General features: G+C 35.1%; 1 protein-coding gene across 1 annotated transcript in view; it reads left to right on the top strand.

The window, feature by feature from the left end:
* LOC140151417 (uncharacterized) overlaps positions 1-14,149 on the top strand; it is a 215,047-nt gene extending 200,898 nt beyond the window's left edge. The window contains 3 exon segments of the mRNA XM_072173749.1: positions 603-652; positions 5,288-5,360; positions 8,395-14,149. Of these exon segments, the coding sequence (XP_072029850.1) occupies positions 603-652; positions 5,288-5,360; positions 8,395-8,399 (128 nt within the window). The 3' untranslated portion in view covers positions 8,400-14,149.
* The last annotated feature ends 13,072 nt before the right edge of the window (positions 14,150-27,221 follow it).

The following is a 27,221-nucleotide window of genomic DNA, read 5'->3' as shown; positions in this document are numbered from 1 at the left end:
ACATGCAACAACCTGAAGAATTAAATAATTAAATTGTTCATTGATTTGAAATGGCCTGGTGTAGGAGGTAATGGAACTTTAACATGGGTTGGCAATAAGTTAAAAGAGACCACGCTGGAAGTGAATTTTCTTTTAGCAGACTGTGGATTTGTTGAATAAATTTGTATCAACAAGCAGCATTTCTTTATTAAGTGTCCCCATACAATTGGAATTCTATACCTCTGATTGCATCGTACAAACAAATGAAGCATATGCTGTAATCATTATATGTGACCCCTCAGCACAACTGAGCCCTGAAGTCGCCAATCATCATTTTTGAGATATTCAACCAAAATATTCTGCTTGAAATTAGCTTTAAAATGATGTATATCATGTCTATAGTACTTGACATTTAAGTAGTGAAAAATCAATAAAACAGTCAATAAATCCTATGTTTCCTATTGTTTATTATTAAGTTCAATGGAGCATATCTCAATAGTGGCACTAGCGACATCCGGGCTCAGTTGTGCTGAGGGGTCACATATAGGTATGTCTACAAATTGCAGCTTTCAATTCACATGTTTCCTTATTTTGTATTTCTATCCTGTTTTCTTTCATTACAGAAAATGGTGTTAGTCCAACAGAAAATGGTGAAAGCAAAATTGCTCCAAAGGTAGGTCTTATTTGAATGTTGTTATGTTTCTCTTCTGTATTGCATGGGGTAGTCTGTAATACCACTTGACGAGCAGACACATGCTTATCTACTAGTGCAAAGCTGGGAGTCTGAAGTTTATTCATTGAACTTTGCATAATTTGATCAAAAATAAGACCGAAGATTGTAAAGAATATGTCCACAGTGTTGAATTTGGTTATAACGTGGAATAAGTTTGAATTATACATTTCAAAAGCATTCTAAATTGTTGCCATCGTAGGCTGCTTCATCATTCATGACAGAATGCAAAGTTCATTTCTGTTTAACTCCCAAGGGATGAGATGAGTATGTGAATGTCAGCAGTGGATATCATTACTTTAGTTCTTAAAATTTAAAATAAACCACAATATAGTAAGCTACAATTTGCACTCAAGATACACCAGGAGGACATACACAGAATATAACCTGAAGCATGAAATCAAAAACCCACCTTCAGAAGATGGCTGGATGTAGACTTGGCAGATATAGATATTAGATTATTTATAAACAATTATATAGGAATAATATCTTGAGAGAGAGAACATAAAAGGTAGTTTGAAACTACTTGTCTCTGGCTAAAGATGTGATTTTTACAGCAAGATGTGTATCTTTCTCTCAGTGGACTGATTTGAAAAAACATATGTGGTCATGTTTTCTGAGGTGGGACCCAATTGTGTCACATCTTGCAATTTGTCAAAAATCAACTCCTTTTTTGTATTTCTGAATATATTTCAAAAAGTTTTCACCCAAACTATGTAAAAGTATATATTTTTAGAAAGCATATATTGTCAGGATTGCAAATCTGTTAAGTTTGAGTGGATATACAGGGTGTGCCAAAAAATATACAGGGTGATTCCACTGAAAAATAGCTAAAAAATTTCATTTCTTTACCACTCCAAAATTTCTACATAGTATATTAAATTGGAAAATGAACTTGATATTTGGAATGTACACAATTAGGCCTTTCATTAAATATATAGTTTGCACTATATTTGTTAAGCCCATTGTGTTATACAGGGTGTGAAAAAAGTTGTATTTTAAATTGTTTAATTTAATGTAAAATTTCCCCAAGTGACATTTGTAAGCAAATGCACTTCAAATTTGGAAACAAAATAGTTTAAAGAATTGCTAGTATAATATCACATTTAAATATCCAATTCCATATAGGGTAATTAGGGTGTTTCAAAAAAATCAATTTACAGTGAATAAATTGTAACAATGGTACATGTACATGTAGGCATATACATGTAGATGCACAATTAGCCTACATCAATAAACTATAACAATAACCAGAGATCAATATGTCATCAGATTAAATCCTTTGACTGCAATAATCTCATTTGAGAAGATTTATTTGATAGATATTTCAAAGATAAAACAATTTAAAAGAGATTTATGACAGATGAGATTTGTTTTCATTCCTTTCTTCATGCATGCAAAATTTAAAGCCCATTGTATTGCATGACACACATTCCCCTGCATTAATTAAAAGCTTAACATGCTTAATTACTAAGTTTATTAAGATTAGCTAGGCAATTATAGTTATAGAAAGTTAAGAAATAAAATTAACATTATGCAAATTGCATTTTCACTTCTACTAGGCAACAAAGTGCATAAATTTTATTATTGAATACCAACTTCTCATTGGATTTACACAGAGCTCCTCCTCTACCGGCTCCTCCTCTACCGGCTCCACCCCTGGCTAATTAACTTAATTAAGTGGTTGTAATTAATTAATACATTTGTTCAACTGTATTTGTTACTATTTCATTAGATTTATAATTTATCTTCAAAATGAGACCAAAACCATTTCTTCATGATGGATTTTAGCAAAAATATATGAAGAAGAAGAAATTTTTTTTTGGAAAATGTGACAGCTCCACCTTTTTTGGGTGCCCACCTCAAAAAACATGACCATATATAGCATGTATCCCTTAAGACCCACTTTACACAGAGCAGGCATGGCCAAAACAGTTAATGTGGTAATAATATATTTTGCAAAATACCAAGATTATTTGGGCAACAATTAATTTCAACTCCTTTCTCTTTTATTTATTGTACTCTGCATCTTGCCCATTTTATATATTTCCAATTTTAATTTTTCTAGCCAAAGTGTGTTTCATACTTTTAATTTTGACATGTGAAGTATATTTTCAAATATCTATGTGTTCTGTTTGCTTGATATATTTTATTTACCACCTCAACCTACCTATTCTGTTGTCATGACAACAGAGCTCGCCTCTTCACCAGGGATTCGATGACATCAAGTTTATTGATGACGAAGATGATTAAGGGGAGGGACGGTATGTCAGAGGTTGCTGTTCATGAATACAAGATGTCGTAGTCTCAACTCAATGGGCAAAGTTTGGTTCTCACTTTAATGCTTGGAGATCAGAAAGGAAAGAAGCAAAGTGCATTTGCCGAACTTTGTAATTGAGTATGAGAGTATGCTACCTCATGATATTGCAATAGTTTGCACTAAGAACAGGACATTCTCATCAGTACGTACAGAGTTCACAGTAATTGTGGAAAATGATCAGAACAAAGGATGTTGCCTCTGTGAAGGATGACAATGTTATCACTGCTTTATATCGAGTGTTAAGGGCCAGAAGGCCGTATCTGCAATTGACCTTTTCGGTAAATCCCATAAGCCTTTGCGAGTACACACCTGAGCTGTCATCATTTGAAATCATGCCAACTTACAATACGCAGTAACAATGTTCGATAAACGATGTGCGCAGATCTGCATGACGACATCTCAGGTGTACTCGCAAAGGCTTATGGGATTTACCGAAAAGGTCAATAGCTGCCCTATAGATATTTTTACAATTTCTGCATTCTATTTTGTACAAATCTAAATTGATGGCACCTGGCAGCTACTGCAGATGGGGTGTTCATTCTTGCACTGAATCCTCGATATGCAGATCAAATTTGAACTACAGCACTGATAATGACCCTGTTCTGTGTGTTTTAGATAACCCTTGCTGCTGCTTATACACCCACATACCTTGTAATAGAGACCTCATACTAAGCACACAAAAAAGTTCATAACATTTTCATTCCAATAATACCATTTTGATATTATAATACATAGATATTATAATGAATAGAGATACATCAGAATGACTTGTATTTGAACCTTGACCTCTGTAAATGGTAATCCTTTGAAGTAGCTAATTACTTCCTAGCACAGTGGTTCAAATCCTGGTTTATTTGTGTATATCTTAACCTTTCCTCAAATATGGAAGGATCAAGCAATTTCTAGAAAGTGACCAAACTGTGACATACTAGGATGGATACTTAAGTTCAAAATCTCCCCATTTTCACTTATGCTATGCTTATTATTTGCTTTCCTTAACCAGTAGTAACAACAAAAATGATGTGCTATTAGCTTTTAGTATTGGTATGTTAGAACAAAAGTTACAACTTATAGCACAATTAGTTAATGTGATAATTAAGTTACAAAAACTGATCCTGAATAATTACTGGCACAGTAAAAAATTAAATATGTTTAGGCACACACACACATGCACCCCACTATTTTTTTCTTCGAAGCAAAGAAATGTTGCTCAGTCAACCAATAAGAGCTGTCGGTCTACAATGGCCCAATTTAATCAATCAATTTATATCTTACTGTAGTTAGCCAATAGGCACCTCACCTTAATTCACCTCATGACCTGGTGTCAGCTCAGGTCATGACATGATCCATTCAACTAATTGACCCTTCAGTGTAGTGTCATCTCACCTCATGACCTGGGTCAATCAACAGTATTGACCCAATGCCAAACTGTCAACAGCTTTTCAAGTATTGACATGTTTTTGGACAAGCTTGTGTAATTTCCCAATCCATATAACTCAATCAATTTGATATATCCTGACCTTGTTACCCATCCTCTTGTAACAATTAATTGCTTTTTCTTGTATGAAAGCTTAATATCCCTGCATTCTCAGTTGCATGGTTTTCTCTTATTTTTTGGTGCTTGGTTTCTATAATTTTGTTAGTTTCAGCTGAGTTATACTCTGTTTTTACCCATTCCTTTTAATTATTTTGTTGTTTTTATATTTTAAATGAGTTAGCAAAAACTTTTGCATTGGTGGTACATGAATCAAGTTGTGAAATTTGACTTGAAGATTATGTCGAAATAATGTTGCTATGCATATATTATTCTCAGTGTACTCCTATAATAATAGATAACATTTAACCATGATAAGCTAAGTTTTTCAAGCACATGTATTTCGAGTGTGGTTTCAAGTCCTATCATAGAACACAATGAAGGGGAATAATACTGTTTTTTGCACTCTTTTCATACACCCAAAAATGATGTCAGAATGGATTTAAAAATGACATATGTATTCACAAGCATGCAAATGAATGTGTGCACTGTTAAGTTCTTATGAAGAAATAAAATAGTTACATATAAAATAGTTACAATCAATTTTGACCTGTAAATTGTGGCGGATATATCACAGAGAACCTAGAGAATTCTTGAGCTCAAATCCATGTTGATGTTTTGAGATCTGTGTTTGTGACTGGCATCCTGGTATAATTATTGTTATGCATCTTCTTCTAGTAGTATTTAGATATTACATGCCTTGAAATATTGTTTTCCACCCTAGCCAAAGCCAAAAGTGAAATTTGCCGAGCAGAGTTCTTTGTCCGTGTCGGTCATAGAGTGGATAGATTTTAAAAGTAACTTGTTTGTTTGTTTTTGTTGCCTTGGGTTTGTTGGAATTTGATTGATTTGAGGCTAGGCCTGTATGTCAATATGATCTGATCCGCATGTACTAATGATATTGCATGCAACAAGACACTACGCTACGAGACACCAATTGTTTAGTTTATTTACTTTATTGAAACTTGATTCATTTAACACTTATGCTGAAGATGGACACTTTTCACAGGTCACCATGATGATTGCCAGAATTATCAGCACCTCGCTGCTAAATATTCTCACTTTGCTAAACTTCTTGCTTGTGCATGGCAAATTTTGCTTCTCTTTGATTTATGCTTGTATTGTATTCTGTTTCTATGGGAATAGGGGATGTAGCAAGATATAGGAAATTTGACAAAGTAGGATCATGTACTCTGAGATAACTAGTAGCAAGGTTAATCCCAGGTGAATGTAATTCAAGTGTTGTGCTTAACTGTTTACATCGTATTTTGGAGTAGTAAATTAAAATAAAGCATTTGATGATAGCAACAACTTATTTAGATTTAGCAAATTAGAGCAGGGACAATAGATTTGCATAAGTTTTATGATGTTAGCATTCCTAAGAGTAATATGTTTGTATTGAGATATATATATCATACTAACAATAGAGAAAACAGACAATATATTTGTAAATTAGCATGATGTTGCATGCAGAATGTTTACTGATACAGAAAGTAGACCTTTCTTCAGACAAGGAGGGGGTCGTATAAGAGGTAGAGGCAATTCAAAATTGTGAAACCGCCCAACAAATCGGCAGGTTTGAACAAGTCATGATGTGACTCGAGGAAAAATGAGGGGACTAACTCAAGTGATGTTCGTTGACTAACCCCCATTAAATTTACACAGTGACTCGACTTGACTCAAGCTAAAAATGAGTCAAAATGATTTGACTCAACCTGAATAGTTACAACCCTGCAAATTGGGAACTTTAAATCTTTAAATTTTTAGCAAATGTTGATTTATATTTTTGGACAGTCTCAATGAAGTTTATTCTGTATTAGTACTAAATCAAGAGACATAATGACAAACCTTTAATATGATAAGACAATTCACCTTTTCAGCAAATCCCATAAGCCTTTGCAGGTAGACCTCAGCAAATCCCATAAGCCTTTGCGGGTAGACCTCCGGTGTTGTCACACCGATGTGCACAGGCCTGTGGCCAGGATTTTTGTGGGCGGGGGTGCCGATTTTGAAAAAGGGGACATTTTTCCAAGGGTGGGGGGGCAATTCTGTGAAAAGTGGACTTTTTACCCCAAATTTAAACCTTTTTTGACCAAAAAAGCATTAAAAAAATCAATTTTTTTGGCTCGCTATGCTTGCAAATTCTTACATTTTTGGACTTTTTGTATACTTTTGCAAATTTGGGGGGGTGCATTGCATCCACTGGCTACGGGCCTGGATGTGCACATCCATCGTTATTGTGCACTTCATGGCTTTCAAATGCGAGGAACGATGTTCATAAAACGATGTGCATATTGGCATGACGTCAAATGCAGACATCTCGGGTCTACCCGAAAAGGCTTATGGGATTTACCAAAAAGGTGAATTCACCAGATCAGATGTCTTAATTTCATATATATCATTGCACATCTATTGCATTCAATATGCCAATTTACAGATCACTCTTTCATCGTATCAAACAAATATATCATAAAATCACTCAATTAAAACCCATGATATTAAACCCATGATATTAATCAATTTACACTCATTGGCTTAATCATCAACAGCTCAGCCTGGGTATCATAGGTCATAGGCTTATTGTATTTATTCAGCATCAAACAAACAAATAATAGTGTGGCTTAAGCATGCTTTATCAATTTACAAGCAAGTAGCATGGCTTAAGCATGCTTTATCAATTTACAAGCAAGTAGCATGGCTTAAGCATGCTTTATCAATTTACAAGCAAGTAGCATGGCTTAAGCATGCTTTATCAATTTACAAGCAAGTAGCATGGCTTAAGCATGCTTTATCAATTTACAAGCAAATAGTTTGGCTTAAGCATACTTTATCAATTTAGAAGTAAGTAGCATGCTTTATCAATTAACAAACAAGTGGTATTGCTTAAGCATGCTTTAGACATGGATACATTTGCAATCTATTAGAATTATCAATTGATAATCAGTGATAATCAGATATTGATGAAAGTATACTTTGACGAAAGTAGACAAAAGTGGTTTGGTTTCTCTGTTACAGATATATAGGATTATCCTCAAATTTCTGGATAACATCTTTGTTAATTTTGCTGATTTCATTGTGCAAATAAGCTGTTACTGCAAATTAATCTGTAAATTGTTTTTGCTGTCAATCATTTTTACCAGATGCCAAAATATCTAAGCCATAATGCTGTATTTAAATGTCAATGAAAACAGCGCTAAACATACCAGCCAAATTTGCCAGCCAAAAAATAAGAGGCTATTGCATATGAAATCCTTACACCCCTATGGAAGACAACCATAATCTTCAACAATGGAGTGTGAATATCAAATGGGGTTATCTGAATGGGTGACTCTATTTGAAATCTACACTCCCTGTGTGTGAGATTAATGTCATATCTTCCATAGAGGGTGTGTGGGTTTTAACTGGAATAGCCCATTGTACTAACCTTAAAGGTGGGTGGACCTTACATGGAGGCCTGTCAACAAATTAATCTAATTCCAAATTATTAGATTTGGGTATTACCCCTGTATCACAGTGGCCCATAGAATAGTAGCGGTAGTATGTCACCAATGGTGATGAAGCAATGACTTTCTTGTTCATACAGCTGAAGGACACATATATCTCAGGCCTAAAATGTCACTGGAGTTACAAGAAAACTATGAGCGTTGTTTAGATGCCAGAATTTTGATTTTAATGGGGGTAAAGTATAGGGTAGGCATGAGGCTGTCAATCAGGTCACCCACCTTTAACTAATTCACACATTCAATCTTTTGTTTTGTTTGTGGTTTGTTTTTAGTTTTTATATGTATTGCATACATCATTAATTTTACTTCCGTTTGTGTTTTATTTCAGATTAGTGAATAGAAACACTGTGTAATGGTGCTGTACGGACTTTTTAACCTTTGACCTCTATGAAATGCTGCATCCAGCTCGCCACTTTCTTCTGTCCACCCAAGGAGATTGACGTGCACAAAAAACTTGCCACATAATTCTGGGAAGATCAACAAGTTCCACCCAGAGTTATAAAAATAAACAGAAATAAAATCATGTTTTTAGCTATTTTTAAATGTTGCACACTTCTGTGAAATGCTTAAGTATGCTTGTATGAGTAAGTACAACAGTTGTTGATTTTTATCATTTTAACTTATGTAAAAAAAACAAGGTCATTGAGCACATAAAGCTCACAAATTTTAATCAAACCTTTCTGCTTCCTCTCTTTTTATCAAAGTTGTATTTGTGACCAAAATTAACCCAAAACAGTTTTATGTTGTGTTATAATTAACATTTTAAGCATCTATTACAGTTGAAATCCATATACTCTGTATGGAAGATGTAATCCTGCACACAGGTGGGTGTAGATTTCAAATGGAGTCAACCATTCAAGTAACTCCATTTGCTATTCACACTCCCTGTGTGGAAGATTAAAGTCATGTCTTCCATGTGGGGTATATGGATTTCAACTGGAATAGCACATTATTGTGACCTGCTGCATTAACAGTACAAACTTGTAAACCAAATCAAGATTAACTCCTGTGTATGTTAACTATGGTTGCTTTGGTTGTGTGTAAGCGTGTGTGTTTCCTATTTTATCAAGTTGTAAATTCATTTCAGCATTTTATATAAAAGAATATAACTTCATGTATTAGGTGTCAGTTTTTTACCCTGTTGCATTTTTAATTTCAGAATATTGAAATTTCCAAGTTTTTATAACAGTAGAAAATATATGTACAATTTGTTAATGCAATAGGTCGCATTGTTATTTTTAACAAGAGGGTGTTGGAGTGTTTCTAGACACTCATCCAAGTGTTGAAGTGTTTCTAGACACTCATCTCAATACATGACAACTGCTACATTGCTTATAATAGGTCACAAGTCAAACATTTAGATGAGATAAGTACTGATTCACATAATGTAACAATTTGCAGTCGTCAAAAGCTTCTTTTTAAATTCCCTGAAAAGATATACACATACTGTAGAAATCAAGCACGCACAAGAATAACATAATTCCATAAAGTGTATCCTCTTATTTTCTAAGCGTACTATATGTTGATAATATGAAAGCATGTCAACTGCTTTCACCTCGTTCCGTTGTTAAAATCAGACTGTGAGATAGTGACTCTATGATGCAACAGATATTCTGTATCTCTTGGGCATGGTATAAAGCATACTATTAAGGCTGGAATGAGTAGCAAGTATTAGTGGAATAAGTAATGGAAAGTTTCTTTTTGTGAGATGCACACGATTGTAGAAATGTAGGCCTACATAGTGCATAGACAACCAAGCATCAATTCAGAAGAGCATGGCACCTGTTACAAACTCTTACAGTGGTATATGTGAGGAGCAGTATCAACCCTGTGACTGATCTATGTGAGGATGTTACCTAAGCAATAGATGTGGAGACAAGGATGATGCACACTACCAATGCAAACTGACTAAAATTGGACTAGTAGGGTTTTTTTGGGGGGGGGTGTAATCAGTGTTTTTAATTCACACCCATCCTCCCTCCTGCCCTGATACTCTGTTTCTTTCCTGTCAACTTTCTTTCCTGCCTTGGTTATTGTAGACACAAGATAATCCTTTACACAGCAATTTGTACACTGCTTATTATGCAAGAATGGTAGTAACTATCCCCAAAGGTGGTATGGAACTTGGATTTTGATCTTCTGATTGGTTGAAGTATTGTTTAATCAGCTCAGTGCATAGCTACAGAAAACCGGCAATCAAGTTCTTAAAAAGCCACACACAAAAAAAAAAAACAATAGTTGGTATAATTATGCAAATTTGAATATGTGCTCTATCAGAAATGTAATTTCTGAAATATGTTTGACTTTCTACCCCTTACCAGCTGCACTCAGTGCAGGTTGAAGGAGGCCAGCCATTAATTTGCCCAAAGACAGTCAATGTGCCAGGATTTTTTTAGTTGCCCACTTTTATGCGGTAAGACCTTACGGCAACTAGTCATAAAATTTGTAAAGATGCGGAAAGACCTTACGGCAACTAGTCATAAAATTTTTAAAGAACAATGCAATGTACAAGAAAGCAAATAAAGCCTTGTGTCTTAATTGCATGATTCGCTTTAACCAATCAGAAGACCAAAACAGTTTGAGGTGTATTAGAAACTGAATGTATAAATACAGGGATATATTATCATCTGAATACAGTATCATTATCCATTTTGCCAAAATATGTATTATATTCTCCAGAAAACACTGTACATCCAGAAATTAACAAAAAAAATACAGAGCTAGTTTTCTATGATAGCAAAAATAAATGTAGTGAGAAAAAAAATTATTTTGATAGATCAAAGGATGAAAGTTTTCCCCGCATAATGCTTCCAAAACTACTTGCAAATAGTATGTGAACAAGTTAATGATGGATGAAAACGATTGTTATAATGTATCATTTATGTTCAGAGTGTAGAGATCACACATTCTGCTATTGCGTGGGACTTTACGGATACCAAAATTGTGATTTGTATGAATTTTTGAAGTTGTTATTCTATTCCAGGTGTAAATTTACTTAAGTATATTTCTATTTTATATTCATGATTTCCTTTCCTCACTTCTCAACAGAATCATTGTGTTTAGATTTATAAAATCACAAGTTTTACTAGCATTTTGAAGTCAATAATTTCACAAGTTGAAGAGTGAACTGCATATTACTATGTAATAATGATTTAAGATGTCACAAGCAACACACAGTATATGTGATAGGATTAAGGGAAACGAGTCTAGTGTCGAAAATATGAAATTTCATGTGGTTTTTTGGGTTTGTTTTTTTCGTTTACATCAGTTACTAGCCCTTCAAAATGCTACATTTTGATGCAAACCCCATGGAAATTAAACTTCTTGTTACCCAGTTCAGGTAAATTATCAGTTGCTGAAAACAGTAAGAAACAAGAATTTAAGCACTTTTGCCAATAACTCACAATTAATATGTCCGACATTAGACTCTTGCCCTTGATCGCAGCACGTGTGAAACTAACTTGGTATTTTATCTTGTCCTACGAAATCACATACATTTGGTTCAAAATAATTCATAAAAATGAATGAGTAAATTCACCTTTTGTTTTCAATACCTAACTCATAAAGCATAAAGCCCAAGTGGTATACAATGCACATTATGGAACTGTGCCATGAATTGAGGCTATGAAGTCAAGCACTTAGTTGTGTGAAGTTCTGCTCAACCAGATTTTAGGTATGGTATGACTACATTTACCACTTTTACTCTGCTGGATGGGGGACTTCTAAAAAAAATGTTAGAAAGATTCTTGTGAGGTTTGGCAAACATTTTCACAGTAAGCAAGATGCAACTCACAGCAAGCACAATTTGTTTCCATGCAAGGTGAGCACAGCAGTATTGCTTACATAGGAAAGCCACGATTAGCAGGCCCTGGTTATGGTTCCTAGTGATTCTTAATAAATATCCCTTGCAGGAAAGTTGTGAAAATAGGAATACTTGTGTTTGTAATTATTAGTACATTCAGCCTTGTATGCATTTGTTTACTTTTTGTTTAAGGAACAATGACACTAGCACAAATGCATTATCATTATATGTCATTTCATTCTTGATTTCTCTGTAAATATCAACAAGTTGCACTGAAAAGCAATATATTAGATGTTTAGATATTGCGCTGTTCTTTTCACAGCCTCGTTTTATAATGGGACCATGTAAAAACTGATAAATTGTTAAAGAAAAATAGATGTGTTGAGCTGGACTCAGTGTGGTTTTAATGTAGCATCACTTACAATGTTTCCTTCACTTTCTCTCACTGTTTTGTGAAGTGTGCCCCAGGGATCCAATGTTGGTCCAATATTTTGTGGCGCATACCCCAGGGATCCAATGTTGGTCCAATCTTTTGTGGAGCGTACCCCAAGGATCCAGTGTTGGTCTAATGCTAGATGCTGTGTCTTAATGATTAATGGTTTGAAGTTGTATTACTGACTTATAAGACTTTAAACACATGCTTAAATTTGTCCCAATCGCTATAATTCAAATTTGTGTCCGATTTTGAGATGTCCAATTAATTGGCATAAATGTGTAGTAAGTTCTTACAATGTCAGTTTGTTACAGCATAAAACTTTGTTATATTTGGTAATTGTTCTAAAAGAAAATTCTTGCAATTCGGAACTGATTACCCACAAAATCAATTGGAATTTCTGTGAACCAATAAGTGAGTTGAATAATTTTTTGTAAGATGTTATGCCAATATTGTGTTATTTATTTATTATTATCTTATTTGATGACATTTTTTTTCGTTGTTTCTGTTGTGAGTGTATCTATTGCCATGGAAACTATGCATTTTATGCAGTTTGGATAAATACATATTTAAAAGGCTTTGCAATTCACTAACCCTTCCCCATCAAAGTAGAGCTGAATTCGGTTATTCACTTTGAAATCCACACCCCAACTGGAGAAGATTTCAACCATTTTCATAAAAAGTGGAAAAGGTGTGGAAACTTTCATTCCAAACCAAATTTACTCATTTAGGCCAAATTGTGTAAAATTCAGCTGGATTTAATGCATTTTCAACTGGAATTTAACACAAAACTAGTAAATATTTCCAGCTGGTGCAACATGAGTTGTGGTGGCAGTAAAATCTTCTGCAGGGGTTGTGGATTTTAAATGGAATGGCCCATTACTACTGATAAGAATGAAATCAGTTATGTTGTGAATTTCTGTTGGTGTGATCAAGCAAAATCAGTCTGAAGTCACACATTAAATTTTCAGTTTCTTATAGGATTGTAAAGAGTATTTGCAAGGCTACATTTTGCAGAAAACCATATTGAATTTGGACAACCAGTTCAAAAGATATTAGCAGTTAAAGAGTTTCCAAACAATAGGAAACAAGGAAAAATTTTTGTTTGGCTATATCACAAAATCAATATTTCCTACTTTTGGCTGATTTTGCTTGATCACATCACATATTATGCACATTGTGAAATTGTTCTGTGAGCCCTGTGAACATCAGATTGTCTGCCAATTGTCTGTTAAAACTGGCAAATATAGCATGGGTTAGGTTTGTTTTCTAAGGGTTCTCAGACCAGTGAGCCCTGTGTATTCTATGCACTCTACTCATGTTCAAATTATAGAGAGTTCATCTTATTGTAACTAGCCAATGTTGGAGGTCAAAGAACATAGGCATGGGAATGAGGAAGATGTTTCATTTCGGTAACGACCTGATTTATTTGGGTATTTTTCAGTTGTATTGATAACTACTAACAAGGCCAGTGGGTGTGCATGCAGTGATACTAAGAGAAAAATATTTTTATATGATATTGTGAAAAAATGTAACATGTTTTGAAGTGTTCTCTCTTGATTGTAGTAACTACTTCATGGTCATTGTTTCTCTTGATTGTAATAACTACTTCATGGTCATTGTTTATTTACTTAACAACCATCAATAGGGGAATAAAGGATAATCTCAAAATTAACAATTTAATTTGAACTTCTCTTTAAAAAAACCTAACAAGCAAGAATATCTGAATTAGATATGATACATTCATGCCAAATGAGTCTGGTGTGGATGCAAATCATATCGTACATTTCTAGGCCGTATAAAATTAATGTTTTGGTTCTCGTCCAGAGGATTTTCATGAATTGATGAGGGAGGAGGTGTTTTTTTTTTTTTTTTTCAATGTAAAATTAGCATTGTCAGTAGTTTTCGGTCCTCTCCAACAGTGCTCGAGGAAGCGATGAGGCCCTTTTTTTTTTTTTTTCAAATGTGAGATTCTGAGGATAAACCCCTAGAGTACCACAAAAAGACTTGGAAGTGATGCTTGTTCTCTAATAAACTTATTTATATGTATGAAGATTTCATAAATCATTACAAAGTCTAAAAAAATTGAAAAATCTATAAAAAAAAAAAAAAAATCTGACAAATCCCAGAAATTGAGGAGGCGAGCGGACCCGCACCAAAACATTAATTTTACACGGCCTACTGTTAGTAAATTTGAAGCTTCATTTCACTGAAACCCCAGGTTTCTATCACCTTGCTTGATCAAATCGCATGTTAAACCAGATAAGATGTAAAGATGTAAGGAAACTTGCTTACATATTCTGTGGTATGACCCAGGTAGCCCCTGTGTTTTGACCATCACTGTAAGAGACCTATGGATATAGATGAGTTGACATCAATGTTTATCAACAAAGGCTAGGACTGGTATATCAATATGCTCAAACGAACTGCGTAATAACCACTACACTGTTCAATAGCCTTATTGTGATGTGGCGGGATATGCTGCGCGTGCATACTGTCAGGCAAAAAACAATGGAAATTGTGATGATGCGTGTGCATACTGTCAGGCAATGACGTCAGAAGTCAACTCATCTATAGACACTATGGGGTCAGTCCATGTCGAAACAGATTGAGTGTACACCCACCCTCTTGGATTTTGCTCTCCTTTGGCTCAGGGGTACCTTTCATGGATCCCTAGGTGAGGTCACAAGAAAAAATTCAAATTCCATTTAGTTTGCGAATGGCGGGCAATCAAAGTTTGGCGACCTCGACCAAAATTGTGAATTTAAGGGGTCCAAATGACAAAGTGCTCTCTTTGAGGGGCACTTTCTTCTTAATGAATCAGTTGTGATCCTCTTTTTGAATGTGGTCACTCACTGGCTGTGTCTAAAATACCTAATGCCAAAAAGATAGATTTGAATTTCGTTGGGATTTCAGAGGGGTCAAAATCAGCACTTGTACTGTTCAATCAAATTATCTTGATTTTGAAGGACCCATGATAATGTCACAGTGCACTTATAGGTCCTAATTATGTTCAGAATGGATTAACCATATGCCAATGTCTATGAGCAATTAAAAAAAGAGAAATTTCTAGACCCTACAGAATTTTAGGCCACCCCTAAAGTGGTTCAGCCACAAATGGCACTTAAAGTCGGCAAATTTTGACCCCTAATAACTTTAGGTGTACACCAGATATGAATTTCTAGTCTTTTGCATCTGAAAGAATGTAGTAAAAAGTTACTAGGAACATAAGATTTGTTTTGTATTTTTGTGTTTTAGTATTTAGTTGGCGCTTTCAAAAATAGTCATTTTTGCCTAACATACCATGCATACAGGATACGGTACAAAATGCCAATTTTAGTATGATATTTTTTTATATTTTTGATCACTTTTTTAGCCATTTGTATTATTTATCCTGATATTTCAAGTTGCTCTTGAGTCAAGTAATAAGAAAAACTACTTTCTAATCCTCTGTATGGATTTTTAGGGGTCAAAAATGCACTTCCTGGCAACGATGCACATGCAAAGTACAGGTTATGGGGTCAAATTTTCAGAATGATCCCAATTATGTCAAGTAATATATCAAATTACTCGTATGGTCATGAGGATTCCAAAAATGTATAGTTTGTTATGTGTCAGACCTTTCAGGAGGGCGCTATGACGAAAAATGTTCATAGGTCAACGACCTTTTGAAAGTATCAAAACACAAAAATACAAAACAAATCTTATGTTCCTAGTAACATAATACTACATTCTTTCAGATGCAAAAGACTAGAAATTCATATCTGGTGTACACCTAAAGTTATTAGGTGTCAAAAATTGCTGATTTTAAGCGCCATTTGTGGCTGAACCACTTTAGGGGGGCCTAAAATTCTGTAGGGGTCTAGAAATTTCTCTTTTTGAATTGCTCATAGACATTGGCACATGGTTAATCCATTCTGAACATAATTAGGACCTATAAGTGCACTGTGGCATTATCATGGGTCCTTCAAAATCAAAGATAATTTGATTGAACGGTATGAAGTGCTGATTTTGACCCCTCTGAAATCCCAACGAAATTCAAATCAATCTTTTTGGCATTAGGCATTTCAGACACAGCCAGTGAGTGACCACATTCAAAAGAGGGTCACAACTGATTTAATTAAGAAGAAAATGCCTCTCAAAGAGAGCGCTTTGTCATTTGGACACCTTAAATTCCCAATTTTGGTCAAGGTCGCCAAACTTAGATGGCCCGCCATTCGAAACGAAATTGAATTTGAATTTTTTCTTGTGACCTCACCTAGGGGTCCATGAAAGGTACCCCTGAGCCAAAGGAGAGCATAATCCAAGAGGGTGGGTGTACACTCAGTCTGTTTTGACATGGACTGACCCTATGGTTACATCCTTTGAATATCATATTTTCTACGGGCTGTACATTGTGCCATTCTAGTTGAAATACATACACCCTCTATGGAAGAGATGACCTGAACCTTACACACAGGGAAAATGTGGAATGGGTGTTGCAAAATCACAAGGCGCACTTGGTTCCTTCATTCCCGTAGTTGTTGTCTAAAGGTAGTAGTAAACAATTTGTAAAGAACACATACATGCTACCAAAAAGTAGTTGCTATACTTAGTTCTATTTATAAATGGCAAGATTCGTACTTCATGGATTGCATGCACAGAGGTTAGAAGCAGCACCTACACTAGTTACACTTTTTGTGATTAACGCATACTTATGTGAAATTACCAGATAGTAAGTTGGGACCTTATTGGCCTGTGCTGTAACAAAAACCTGAATATTGTTTGCCATTTGTAAGTCGGAACAAAGTATAGTGTTTTCTAGGACATGTTCTTACAAATCTTCAAATGCCTATATTTGTAAGCCAAACTGTTTCTTCATTCTTGCTATGTATACGGTGGCATAGGGAAGTTCTGTGCAGCAAGGAAAGGTAGCATTGTTGGAAAATGGTTGCCTCCAAATTCAACTGTTTTTATTTTCAAAGATTTCTTGTGAGCAGAAATTCTTTTAATATATAAATCACCAATTTTATTCTTTAAAACATGTAAATGTGAAGCCAAAAACATTGCACCTGGTCTAATTGGTATCCCTAAAATCAGTGCCTTGGGCATTGTGTGCCCGTTTGGCCCTCACTATGCCACTGTATAATAATTTTACGTCATTCTATCGCCATCTATTAATTATTATACATGTACCTTCACCAATGACCCCTGCACCCAATCTATGCCTTGGAAGCTTCGATCCTAGAGAACTATATAGTTGAATCGCACTATATGCAAATCTGTCGATGATTTATGAACTCCTTTGTGAATATGTGTGTTTTATTTTGGACAATGGATGAAGAAATCTACATAGCTTTGGATGAAGCCCAAATTGTAGATATTTCAAATGAGGAATTACCTCCTTAATAATACCAGCATAATGTACTATTAGAAAAAGAAGTATACATAAAAATATGCATTCCATAAAACATACCGATGAATATAAAATGGTTGGAATCACAATTTGTGTAGGACCGTATTCTTGGAGGTCAACTTAACATGTGCAAAAATTAATCTCAACCCACATGCAAAGTTCCTTCAGACTATTACTGGGATGGAAGTCTGTGGTCTTTGATGAGAAGATGAGACAGTTGCCTAGTCTTTTTTCACCTCATGAGTGCCTTGTCCATGTCACCATGTTTACCTTTGGTGTATTGAGCTGTCCCAAGAATTCCGCTTACACCCTCATATAGAAATCGTATTGACAATGATGCTAGATTTGATCAGCATTGTACATGGTCTTTATTATCGCACATTAAGATATCTATAAGAGGGTGTATGTTGAATTATTGGAACAGCTCCATTTGTATATTGTACATTTGTGAATATCTATCAGGTTTAATATCATTATTGTTATTCATATGATCACCAGTCGCTAATTTTACAGCAAAATGTCCTTGTATCTGTTTCAACTTATGCACACACTTTGTAGGCATCCATCCAAAACTGCTAGTCTGCAAAAAAAACCAAAAAAAACAAGCTATCTTCAGCATGTAATATGGATGTTGTATTTAGAATCATAGAGGAATAATGTTTTCTGTTTTGTTTTATTTATCTTTTGTTTTGTTTGTTTTTTTCTCCTGTTATAATGTGCTGGATCTGCATGTATTTATGTAAATGTGGAATTGTTGCAGAGGCTTTGTTTTTATCAACCTTGGGGTAAATTTTTTAAATGTTAAAAAGAAATCACGATAACAATGATCAGACCTACAGGTTTTAAACAACTCTTTGTATTTAGCCTAGGAATTTTCAGCTTTTTTTAAAACCCAAGACATCCAGTTTCAACATTTTTATTCATCTTAAACTTGAATGTAGTACTCTATGTGGCTTGTCGGATATCTCAATAATTCCTGGTGTGTTGCGGTGTTGATAATACAGACATGTGCTATCGGGTGCTACTTTACAGAGAACACACAGGTCCAGATGATTTTAGAATATTAATAATAACTTCACAAGCTTGATGATCATCTCTACATGTTAGAACAAAAATCCAGAGCTGTCAGGTGGTTTTCCAGTATATTATACTGGTTTTCCAGTATATTGTACTGGGTTTCCAGTATATTGTACTGGTTTTCCATTATTGTCCTGGTTTCCCAGTATATTGTACTGGTTTTCCAGCATTGCCATGGTTCTCCAGTATATTGTACTGGGTTCCCAGTATATTAAACTGGGTTTCCAGTATATTGTATTGGTTTTCCAGTATACTCTACTGGATTTCCAGTATATTGTACTGGTTTTCCAGTATATTGTACTGGTTTTCCAGTATACTCTACTGGATTTCCAGTATATTAAACTGGGTTTCCAGTATATTGTATTGGTTTTCCAGTATACTGTACTGGCTTTTCCAGTATACTCTACTGGATTTCCAGTATATTGTACTGGTTTTCCAGTATACTCTACTGGATTTCCAGTGTATATTGTTGGTATTCCAATGTATTGTACTGATTTTTGTCAAGAAAACTGGAAAAATACTTCATGTACATGTAAGTGTGTTTTTACTGATACGTCTGGACAATACTGATTTTAAGTTGTTAAAGAAACAGAAAGGTGTTTTTTAGCATGTTGGCAGCTCTGCAATACTGATGGAAACTCTACAGTGCCATTTAGTCTGAATTTCAACTTTGAGTGACCCCATGAATATAATAGATTGTGGCCCCAAATTATAGGCCAGGACCATTTCAAATGAATCTCCTTGGGACATCACTATTAAGTTTTATGTTATCATAATAAATAGTTGCCTAATGAGATCAGTGATCTAATTACAATCCTGTGCCATGATTTGGGGTCACAATCTAGTACATGAAACATAGGCTTCATAATTATTAATCAGTGAAGTTTTGAACTTTCTTTAAAGTGGAGGAATGAAATCATTTATAATTATATTGTTTTGTATTGTCCCATTTATGTAGTCACAACTTCCTCAATTCACTCAATATGTTCACCGGTTTTCACATGAGTGAGAGAAATTTTCAGGTATCATGTCAAGTGAATGGATAATAAAATGTTGCTGCAGGATGTATGGAGTAGAAAGGATTATTATTGCTGATTATGATAATACATGTCATGTGACATTTATACAACCAATCAGCAGTGTTATCAGATTCTAATTAGCATACATTTTGACAATCCCATGTGAGGTGTTTTTAGTTAATTTATTTTGTTTTCCACATGAAGACGACATGCAATTGGGGAGTGTAGTTTTAACATTTTTAAACTTATAATTCGGACAGTTGAATTATAATAATTTACTATTCTGTCCAGTTTCCCAAAGCATTTGAAAAGTGATAGAAACAGGATTTCATTATAGTTGTAAATTTTTACACCAAGTCATATGAAAATTGTACAGAAAACCACAAAAATATTATAACCTGTAAACAATGTATAATGTATTAAAAGCTTTTTTTATCATCATTATTATTAATAATAATGGAATTGTAATAAATTAGCACTGGAACTGGTCGGTCTTTCCCCGACGTAACTTTTTAAAGCGTCTGGTTTGGACTATTGTATAAAGCTACTTCGGCCAGAGGTTATTGTACCTATGTATGGAAGATGTATTAAAACACTTGGTCTTTAAGAAAAATGAACTGGCGTAATAATGTGTGTCCTTTGAATGTGTGTCACCCAGGGCTTAAAATATGGAGGAGCCCAGGACAATTGTCCCCAAAGCTGAAAATTACCCGATTCCAATGAACTTTTTGTTGAAAATTCCTACAAGTCATTCTTTTCCAATATCATTTTTTCCAATATCATTTTTTTTTTCTCTTTCTACAAGTCAATGTATTCCAGTATTAAGTTTTGCCCTTCATTAGCCCTAGGTTGATATGAAATTACCCCCTGGTCCAAGACAGACCTGTACCCATAAGCAACACTGTAATAAGTTGCTCCTGATGCTCAAGCTTTTGACCTGTTACAAATCAGCCATACAGAGATTAGGCAAACGAATACGACAACTCCCAATTCCAGAAAAATTTCGGAACTACCCCTAAAAAGTTAATGCTCATATTTATACCAACCAGGTGATAATAATCTTTGGGTATAGGGGGACATCAGGTTAGTGTAATGGAAGAGAACATGGACCTTTTCCATCTTCATTATTTCCTAAGTCCAATGGAAACAATTCGAAGAAGCCTTCACTCTGTTCAGCAAATATTTGCACCAAATGGTGTATATTTTTGTTTAAACAAGTATTTTGAAAAAAAAAATGAGAAAACCTCCATGAACTTTGATGTGTTTTAAAAGAAAAAGTGAACTCGGAGAAATCGATATTAAAAAAATGTCAAAATTATGCACAAAACGTTCTAATATTTTAAAACAATAAGACTTTCACGCTTGCGAATGCTGTATCTGGTATATGGTCTTAATTTGCATCCAGTCACTTTTAGTGCGCCAAACTTTAAAAAAATTGAAATGATTAATAGCCAAATGATAGAATAACATATTTTCCATTGTTCCAAAATCGACTATCAAAAGCACCCAACATTGACATAAAATCGGATTGATTGAGCCCATATTTATTGGTCGAGCTATGAGTTTTTTCCAATATTTTAAAACTCATAGCTCGACCAATAAATATGGGCTCAATCAATCCAATTTTATGTCAATGTTGGGTGCTTTTGATAGTCGATTTTGGAGACGCAGTCGAGTCCAATATTTTAAAACTCATCAAAACAATAATTGCCATTAGTCCATGTTTTGTTAAATCCAAGTGTGTAAAAATATTGGATCCAAAACATAATGATAAAATTGGATGCTTTACGCCCAATATTTATTGGTCTCGCTTTGAGTTTTAAAATATTGGACTCGACGTGTATATTTTAAAACTCATAGCTCGACCAATAAATATGGACTTAATCGATCCAATTTTATATCATAATTGGGCACTTTTAAGGACATTTTGGTCAAATTGGTTTCCACTGAAAACCCTCACATTGATATACCCAGCTCAATCGCTGAAAAGTACACCCACCAAAACGGTGGCACCTTCAACCATGGACCCCCCCCATCACACGATTACTCTTTTTTATTCTTTTTTTTTTTTTGGTGACATCCCGCTATCTCTAAGGACCGCTATCTCTAAGGTTCGCTATCTCTAACGTGTAAAGTCTATAGGAGATCAGAATCCCGCTATCTCTAATAGAGAAAAGGGTTCGCTATACCTAAAAAAGGTCCGCTACTTCTAAGGTTCGATATCACTAATTTAGAATAAGGTTCGCTAGTTCTAAGGTTCGATATCACTAATTATAAATAAGGTTCGCTATCACTAATTTAAGGTTCGCTATCACTAATTTTTAATAAGGTCCGCTATCATTAATTTATTGAAGGTTCGCTATCTCTAAGGTTCGTTATCACTAATTGGAATAAAGGTCTGCTATACCTAAGGTTCGCTATCACTAATTTTGTTTAGGGTTCGCTATCCCTAATTAATTAAGGTTCCCTATCTCTAAGGTTCGCTATCACTAATTGTGATTAGGGTGCGCTATACCTAAGGTTCGTTATCACTAATCTTAAATAAGGTCCACTATCTCTAATTTTAAATAAGGTCCGCTATCTCTAATTTTAAAAAGGTCCGCTATCTCTAATTTTAAAAAGGTCCGATATCTCTAATTTTAAATAAGGTCCGATATCTCTAATTTCAAATAAGGTCCGCTATCTATACCTTATTTAAAATTAGAGATAGCGAACCTTATTTTAAATTAGAGATAGCGAACCTTATTTAAAATTAGAGATAGCGAACCTTAGAGATAGCGAACCTTAGAGATAGCGGACCTTAGAGATAGCGGACCTTATTTGAAATTAGCGATAGCGAACCTTAGGGATACCGGGATTGTTAAAATTAGAGATAGCGGACCTTATTTTAAATTAGTGATAGCGAACCTTAGAGATAGCGAACCTTCAATAAATTAGTGATAGCGGACCTTATTTAAAATTAGAGATAGCGAACCGTATTTAAAATTAGTGATATCGAACCTTAGGAATACCGAACCTTTTTCAAAATTAGTGATATCGAACCTTACGTATAGTGGACCTTTTTCGTAATTAGTGATAACAAACCTTAGGGATAGCAAACCTTAGAGTAGCGGTCCTTAGAGATAGCGAACCGCAACCGCTTTTTTGTTCCCTTTTACTCCTCGTTCCTTACAAAACATTCGGTGGAAATAAATTTTCAAATTGTTTTGTTTCAATTTTATTTATTTTATGTGATGCGAATTAGAATCATCAATATTGTTCATAATAGTTGTGTTACTTTATTTATTATTCAACGACTTTAAAATCCTTTTAAAAAACTAATGCAGTTTTTACGTTGTTTTCTTTGATGTGCCCCGCGGTACTTCATAAGTAAATAGTAAAGTGATTGTCAACTTGCCATGAAACGTCAGATTTAGGCGGAATTGTTTTTTAAGGAATCCTTATGGGTTTCCTCCATTTTCTTTTATTCTTTTTTCCAAAGATTGGCATATTTTTCTCTTCTAGTATCAATTCCTGGTCAAAATTGTTTTAGTATTAAATATTTAATAATTCGGCAAATTACATCAAAATATCACAACATAAAAGTGCCACCAACAAGAAAATAAACAACAGCAATAAATAACAACAAAAACACTGCAACTTGTTTGTGTCAAGCGCATGAAGGTATTTGTCGCAATATTGAATCTGTCGTTATTATTATTATACACAGCATATGCTTTACAGGCTAAACGCCGGTGCACCAGTTTAAGGGTATTCGAGGTATAACACTTTGGTGTTTTGCAAAAGTTCATTCTACAAGTCATATACTTTAAAAACTTGCTTAATTTATTGTTGTTAATGAGTTATGCGCGTTTTACAAATGTCTAAAAAATCCAAACCCCAGATAAGGCACCGTAACCCCCGATTAATGGACCTACAACTCTGGCGGAAATTCGTTGCCACACCAGCACGTTCTGGTGTTAAAAGCACGCAATCGAAGCTAAATATGTGATAGTTCCGTATTATTTTGTATAATAGTTGCAAATGCACATTCAGATTACACTTGCCCCTTCCCCACCCCCCATTTTCCAATATTGGGAGACTGTAATGTAGAAATGATGACGATTTTGTCCAAATTAACATTGCAATAGGGGAGCGGGGAAGGATGTTGGCCAATTAACGTTCAGGTGTGGCAACATTTTTCGCCAAGGTTGTCTCTGCCGAATGCAAAATATTTCATCTAAATTTCGTTTTTGTCTCATAATTAAAAAACGGAATGTCGTATGATCTTCATATTGCACACGATTTGGGAGTAGATAATATTCTTTTGAATCATAATAAAATTGTTGACAAAGTACTTGGTTTATTTAGTTTATTTAGGGAGTGGTCCCTCAGATCACCCTTTATGCTAAATTACACACATTTCGTAATTAGGGCTCTAAACTGCATGATTTTCTGCTAAATATCAGTAACGGAAAATCGTATCAAGTTGCTGCTACACACAGGTTTTTAGTGGATACTGTCCGTTTTATCCATGTTAAAATTAAGCGTAGATAACCTTTTTCATATCATTTTCACGCGGACCGGCCTATGTATATTATTAATTAAAAGATGCCAAAATAATGCAAAATGTGTCAAAAAACCTTCTCATTTGCCATTACATGATGTCTACTGAATATAGTACACCGATAATTTCATCATTTTTGAATCATGATGAAATAGCGCGAAGTTTAACTATTAGGCCAACAATAATACTGTGACGGGACCGAGCGGCTAGGTACTTAGGTAGCAAGTGGTTTAATTGGTGGGTTTGCCGGAGCTGGAATCCGGCTACGCACTGGAAGAGTTATGATGGACCACAAAGGAAAACTGCGGCGACACTTTGTTCTACTTTCTTGAAACTTATTTATTACTACAGTTGTCAGATCAACAATACGGATAACTCTGGCTTCGACTCAATACTTCACTTATACAGGAGGAAGTCGACTACATACTTAACAACTCTTTACTTCTTATCACTACGGTCTAACACACTGAAATCTGAAAGGTCTACTATTTCATTTCTGCACACTGAGATTTGGGACTTGAAGCTCTACTGGTCCTAGACTGAAAGGCACATCACGTGAACTTGCTATTTCCAAACTTGATACTTGAAACTGCTAAGATTGTAACCACATCTAAGAAGCGTTTTGGCCTATGTCTCTTATCCTATAACAGTTAGATCCACAACAGGCGAGCAATAACAGAACAATAACAGGCTGTTGCAGAACAGTTACAGAACAGCAGGCGAGCGATAACAACATACAGTAACAGTAACAGGTTTCAGAAAAAGCACCAATATTTCTTTTGCAACCCTTTGGTTCACATTTGTCCTTAACTCGCTCGCCTTTACACTAAATAAACAAAAGTTGATTTTTACCACTTATTTACTTCCGCCACTTTTTACACTCAAACAGTTGCAATAGAATACGGTAATCTAAAATGGAATGATTTTTAATTCTGTTTCATCCACGCCAACCTACAACCCAATGAAACAATAATATTTACTTGACACATGAATAATCTCTGGACCATGACTATAGCTCCATTTTGCATTGCAATGAGCTACAATAAATAATGGCACTTCTGCTCAAACCTGATGCCATTTTGCATAACTGACATTTATACGCCTACACACAAGTTTATATAAATGCATAATATGAAGACACATCATTATCACCTGTTTACTCAAACTTCACATGATTGAAATGTAAACACCACTAAGATTGATTTCTTTTAATCTGAAATGAACATTGGTAAGACACACATTTCTTTTGGCAATTTTTGGTCACTTGAATTGACATCATAACAACAGAAAAGCAATTAATCAATTAATTATGAACATCCAAATAATCCATGCCAAACATTTTGGTCTATTATTTTGGTACATGAATTAAAATCACAACAATGGGCGAGCAATCACTTAATTAGGAGCATCTGACATAATATAAACAAAGTACAACATTCAATCTATTTTATACATCCTACACAATGCTTTGTATGGCAAACCGTACTTGTACGTGTACCGCAGCAAGCATGTACCTTGTCCTATGACCCTATTGCTTACGCGACAGATTGTAAAATATCAATTTCCAAAATGTAGATAATCTAGAAAATGACTAAGTTTACGGCCAACCACTCATGTCTACTCTAACGAAGTCAACATCATGATAGATACACATTAGTGATGACCCTTGCACGCAATGTAGCACCTGACATTATGTCAACAAAGAGGATTTCGAACCCAAACTCGAGATTGTCATGTCAAAAATACGCAAAATCTTGGCGACCCTGTTTTGTTTACATGAAATTTGAATGCAGATCTGAATGCAAAATACGCACCAGAAAACATTGATTTCTATCATTTGAGAGCATTTAAACACACGCCAGCGGGCTCATCATGTGCTATAGATGTTTGTTTACTCAAATCTTATTTATATATTTATAACTACCTGAATCCCCAGCACTGGTTTAGTGATAAATATCACTCGTTCCGGTTTGTTTACACACAAATTCATGAAATTGCTGGTCACTGCCATTTCCGGGTTGTTCATTTCTCATGCAATTAGGAAGCGCGCCGTCTATCGCCACTACCAATTAGCGCTTTTCAGGGGAGACTGAACGCGGTTTGCTAGGACATTTCGGATCCCCGTCACACAGCCCCCTCCTAACATTTTGACGTCCCGGCAAAAATGTGATCTTTGAAATACTAAACGGGGTTCAAAATTTCCTTACACTTCGTCTATATATACAGTTTTTTTTTTATATAACACCTTACTCTACAACACTTAAAAAGATATTGTCCTTAGGTTATCTTCTTTCTTCTTTCCGCCCTAGTCCTCTGTAATCTTGTTAGGTTCTTCAGTTAACACGAAGTCGGTCTTCTGCTGAAAAGATGTTTTTACTCGTCTATAACCTTCCACTGCGACCACTCCTCGAGGTACTGCCGATACTCTCCCTCTGTTCTTTCTCTCTCCTTCCAGTTCCTTCTAGTTGCCGCTCCTTTTCTTTCCACCACTGGATCTCTTCCTCCGCTTCCTTGATCTTCCTCTCCAGATGCCGTTTTTCACGCTCCTTCCTCTCTACTCTTTCCTGGTGTTCTTTAAATTCCCTTTCGGCCTTCTCTAATCTCTGCTCCAGCTTGTGCAATTCGTTTTCCTGCGCGCTGACCCTCCTTTCTCTCTCCATTAACTCCATCTCCCACTGCTGGTGTTCCCGTCTCCTCATTTCCATCCAGTGTTGATAGTACCCTTCAGCTTGACTCATTCTCCGCTCCCTTACTCTTAATTCTCTCTCCCATACTTGGTACTCTTGACAAAAATCTTCTCGCCATTGTTGTTTCTCTTTTTCCCAGTCCTCATCCACTCTTGCTCTATTGGAAGCCATTCCAGTTTCTGCAATATAAGAAAGC

This window comes from Amphiura filiformis, chromosome 4 (assembly GCF_039555335.1).
Source record: "Amphiura filiformis chromosome 4, Afil_fr2py, whole genome shotgun sequence".
NCBI lineage: Eukaryota > Metazoa > Echinodermata > Ophiuroidea > Amphilepidida > Amphiuridae > Amphiura > Amphiura filiformis.
This window is presented reverse-complemented; position numbering and strand designations above follow the sequence as displayed.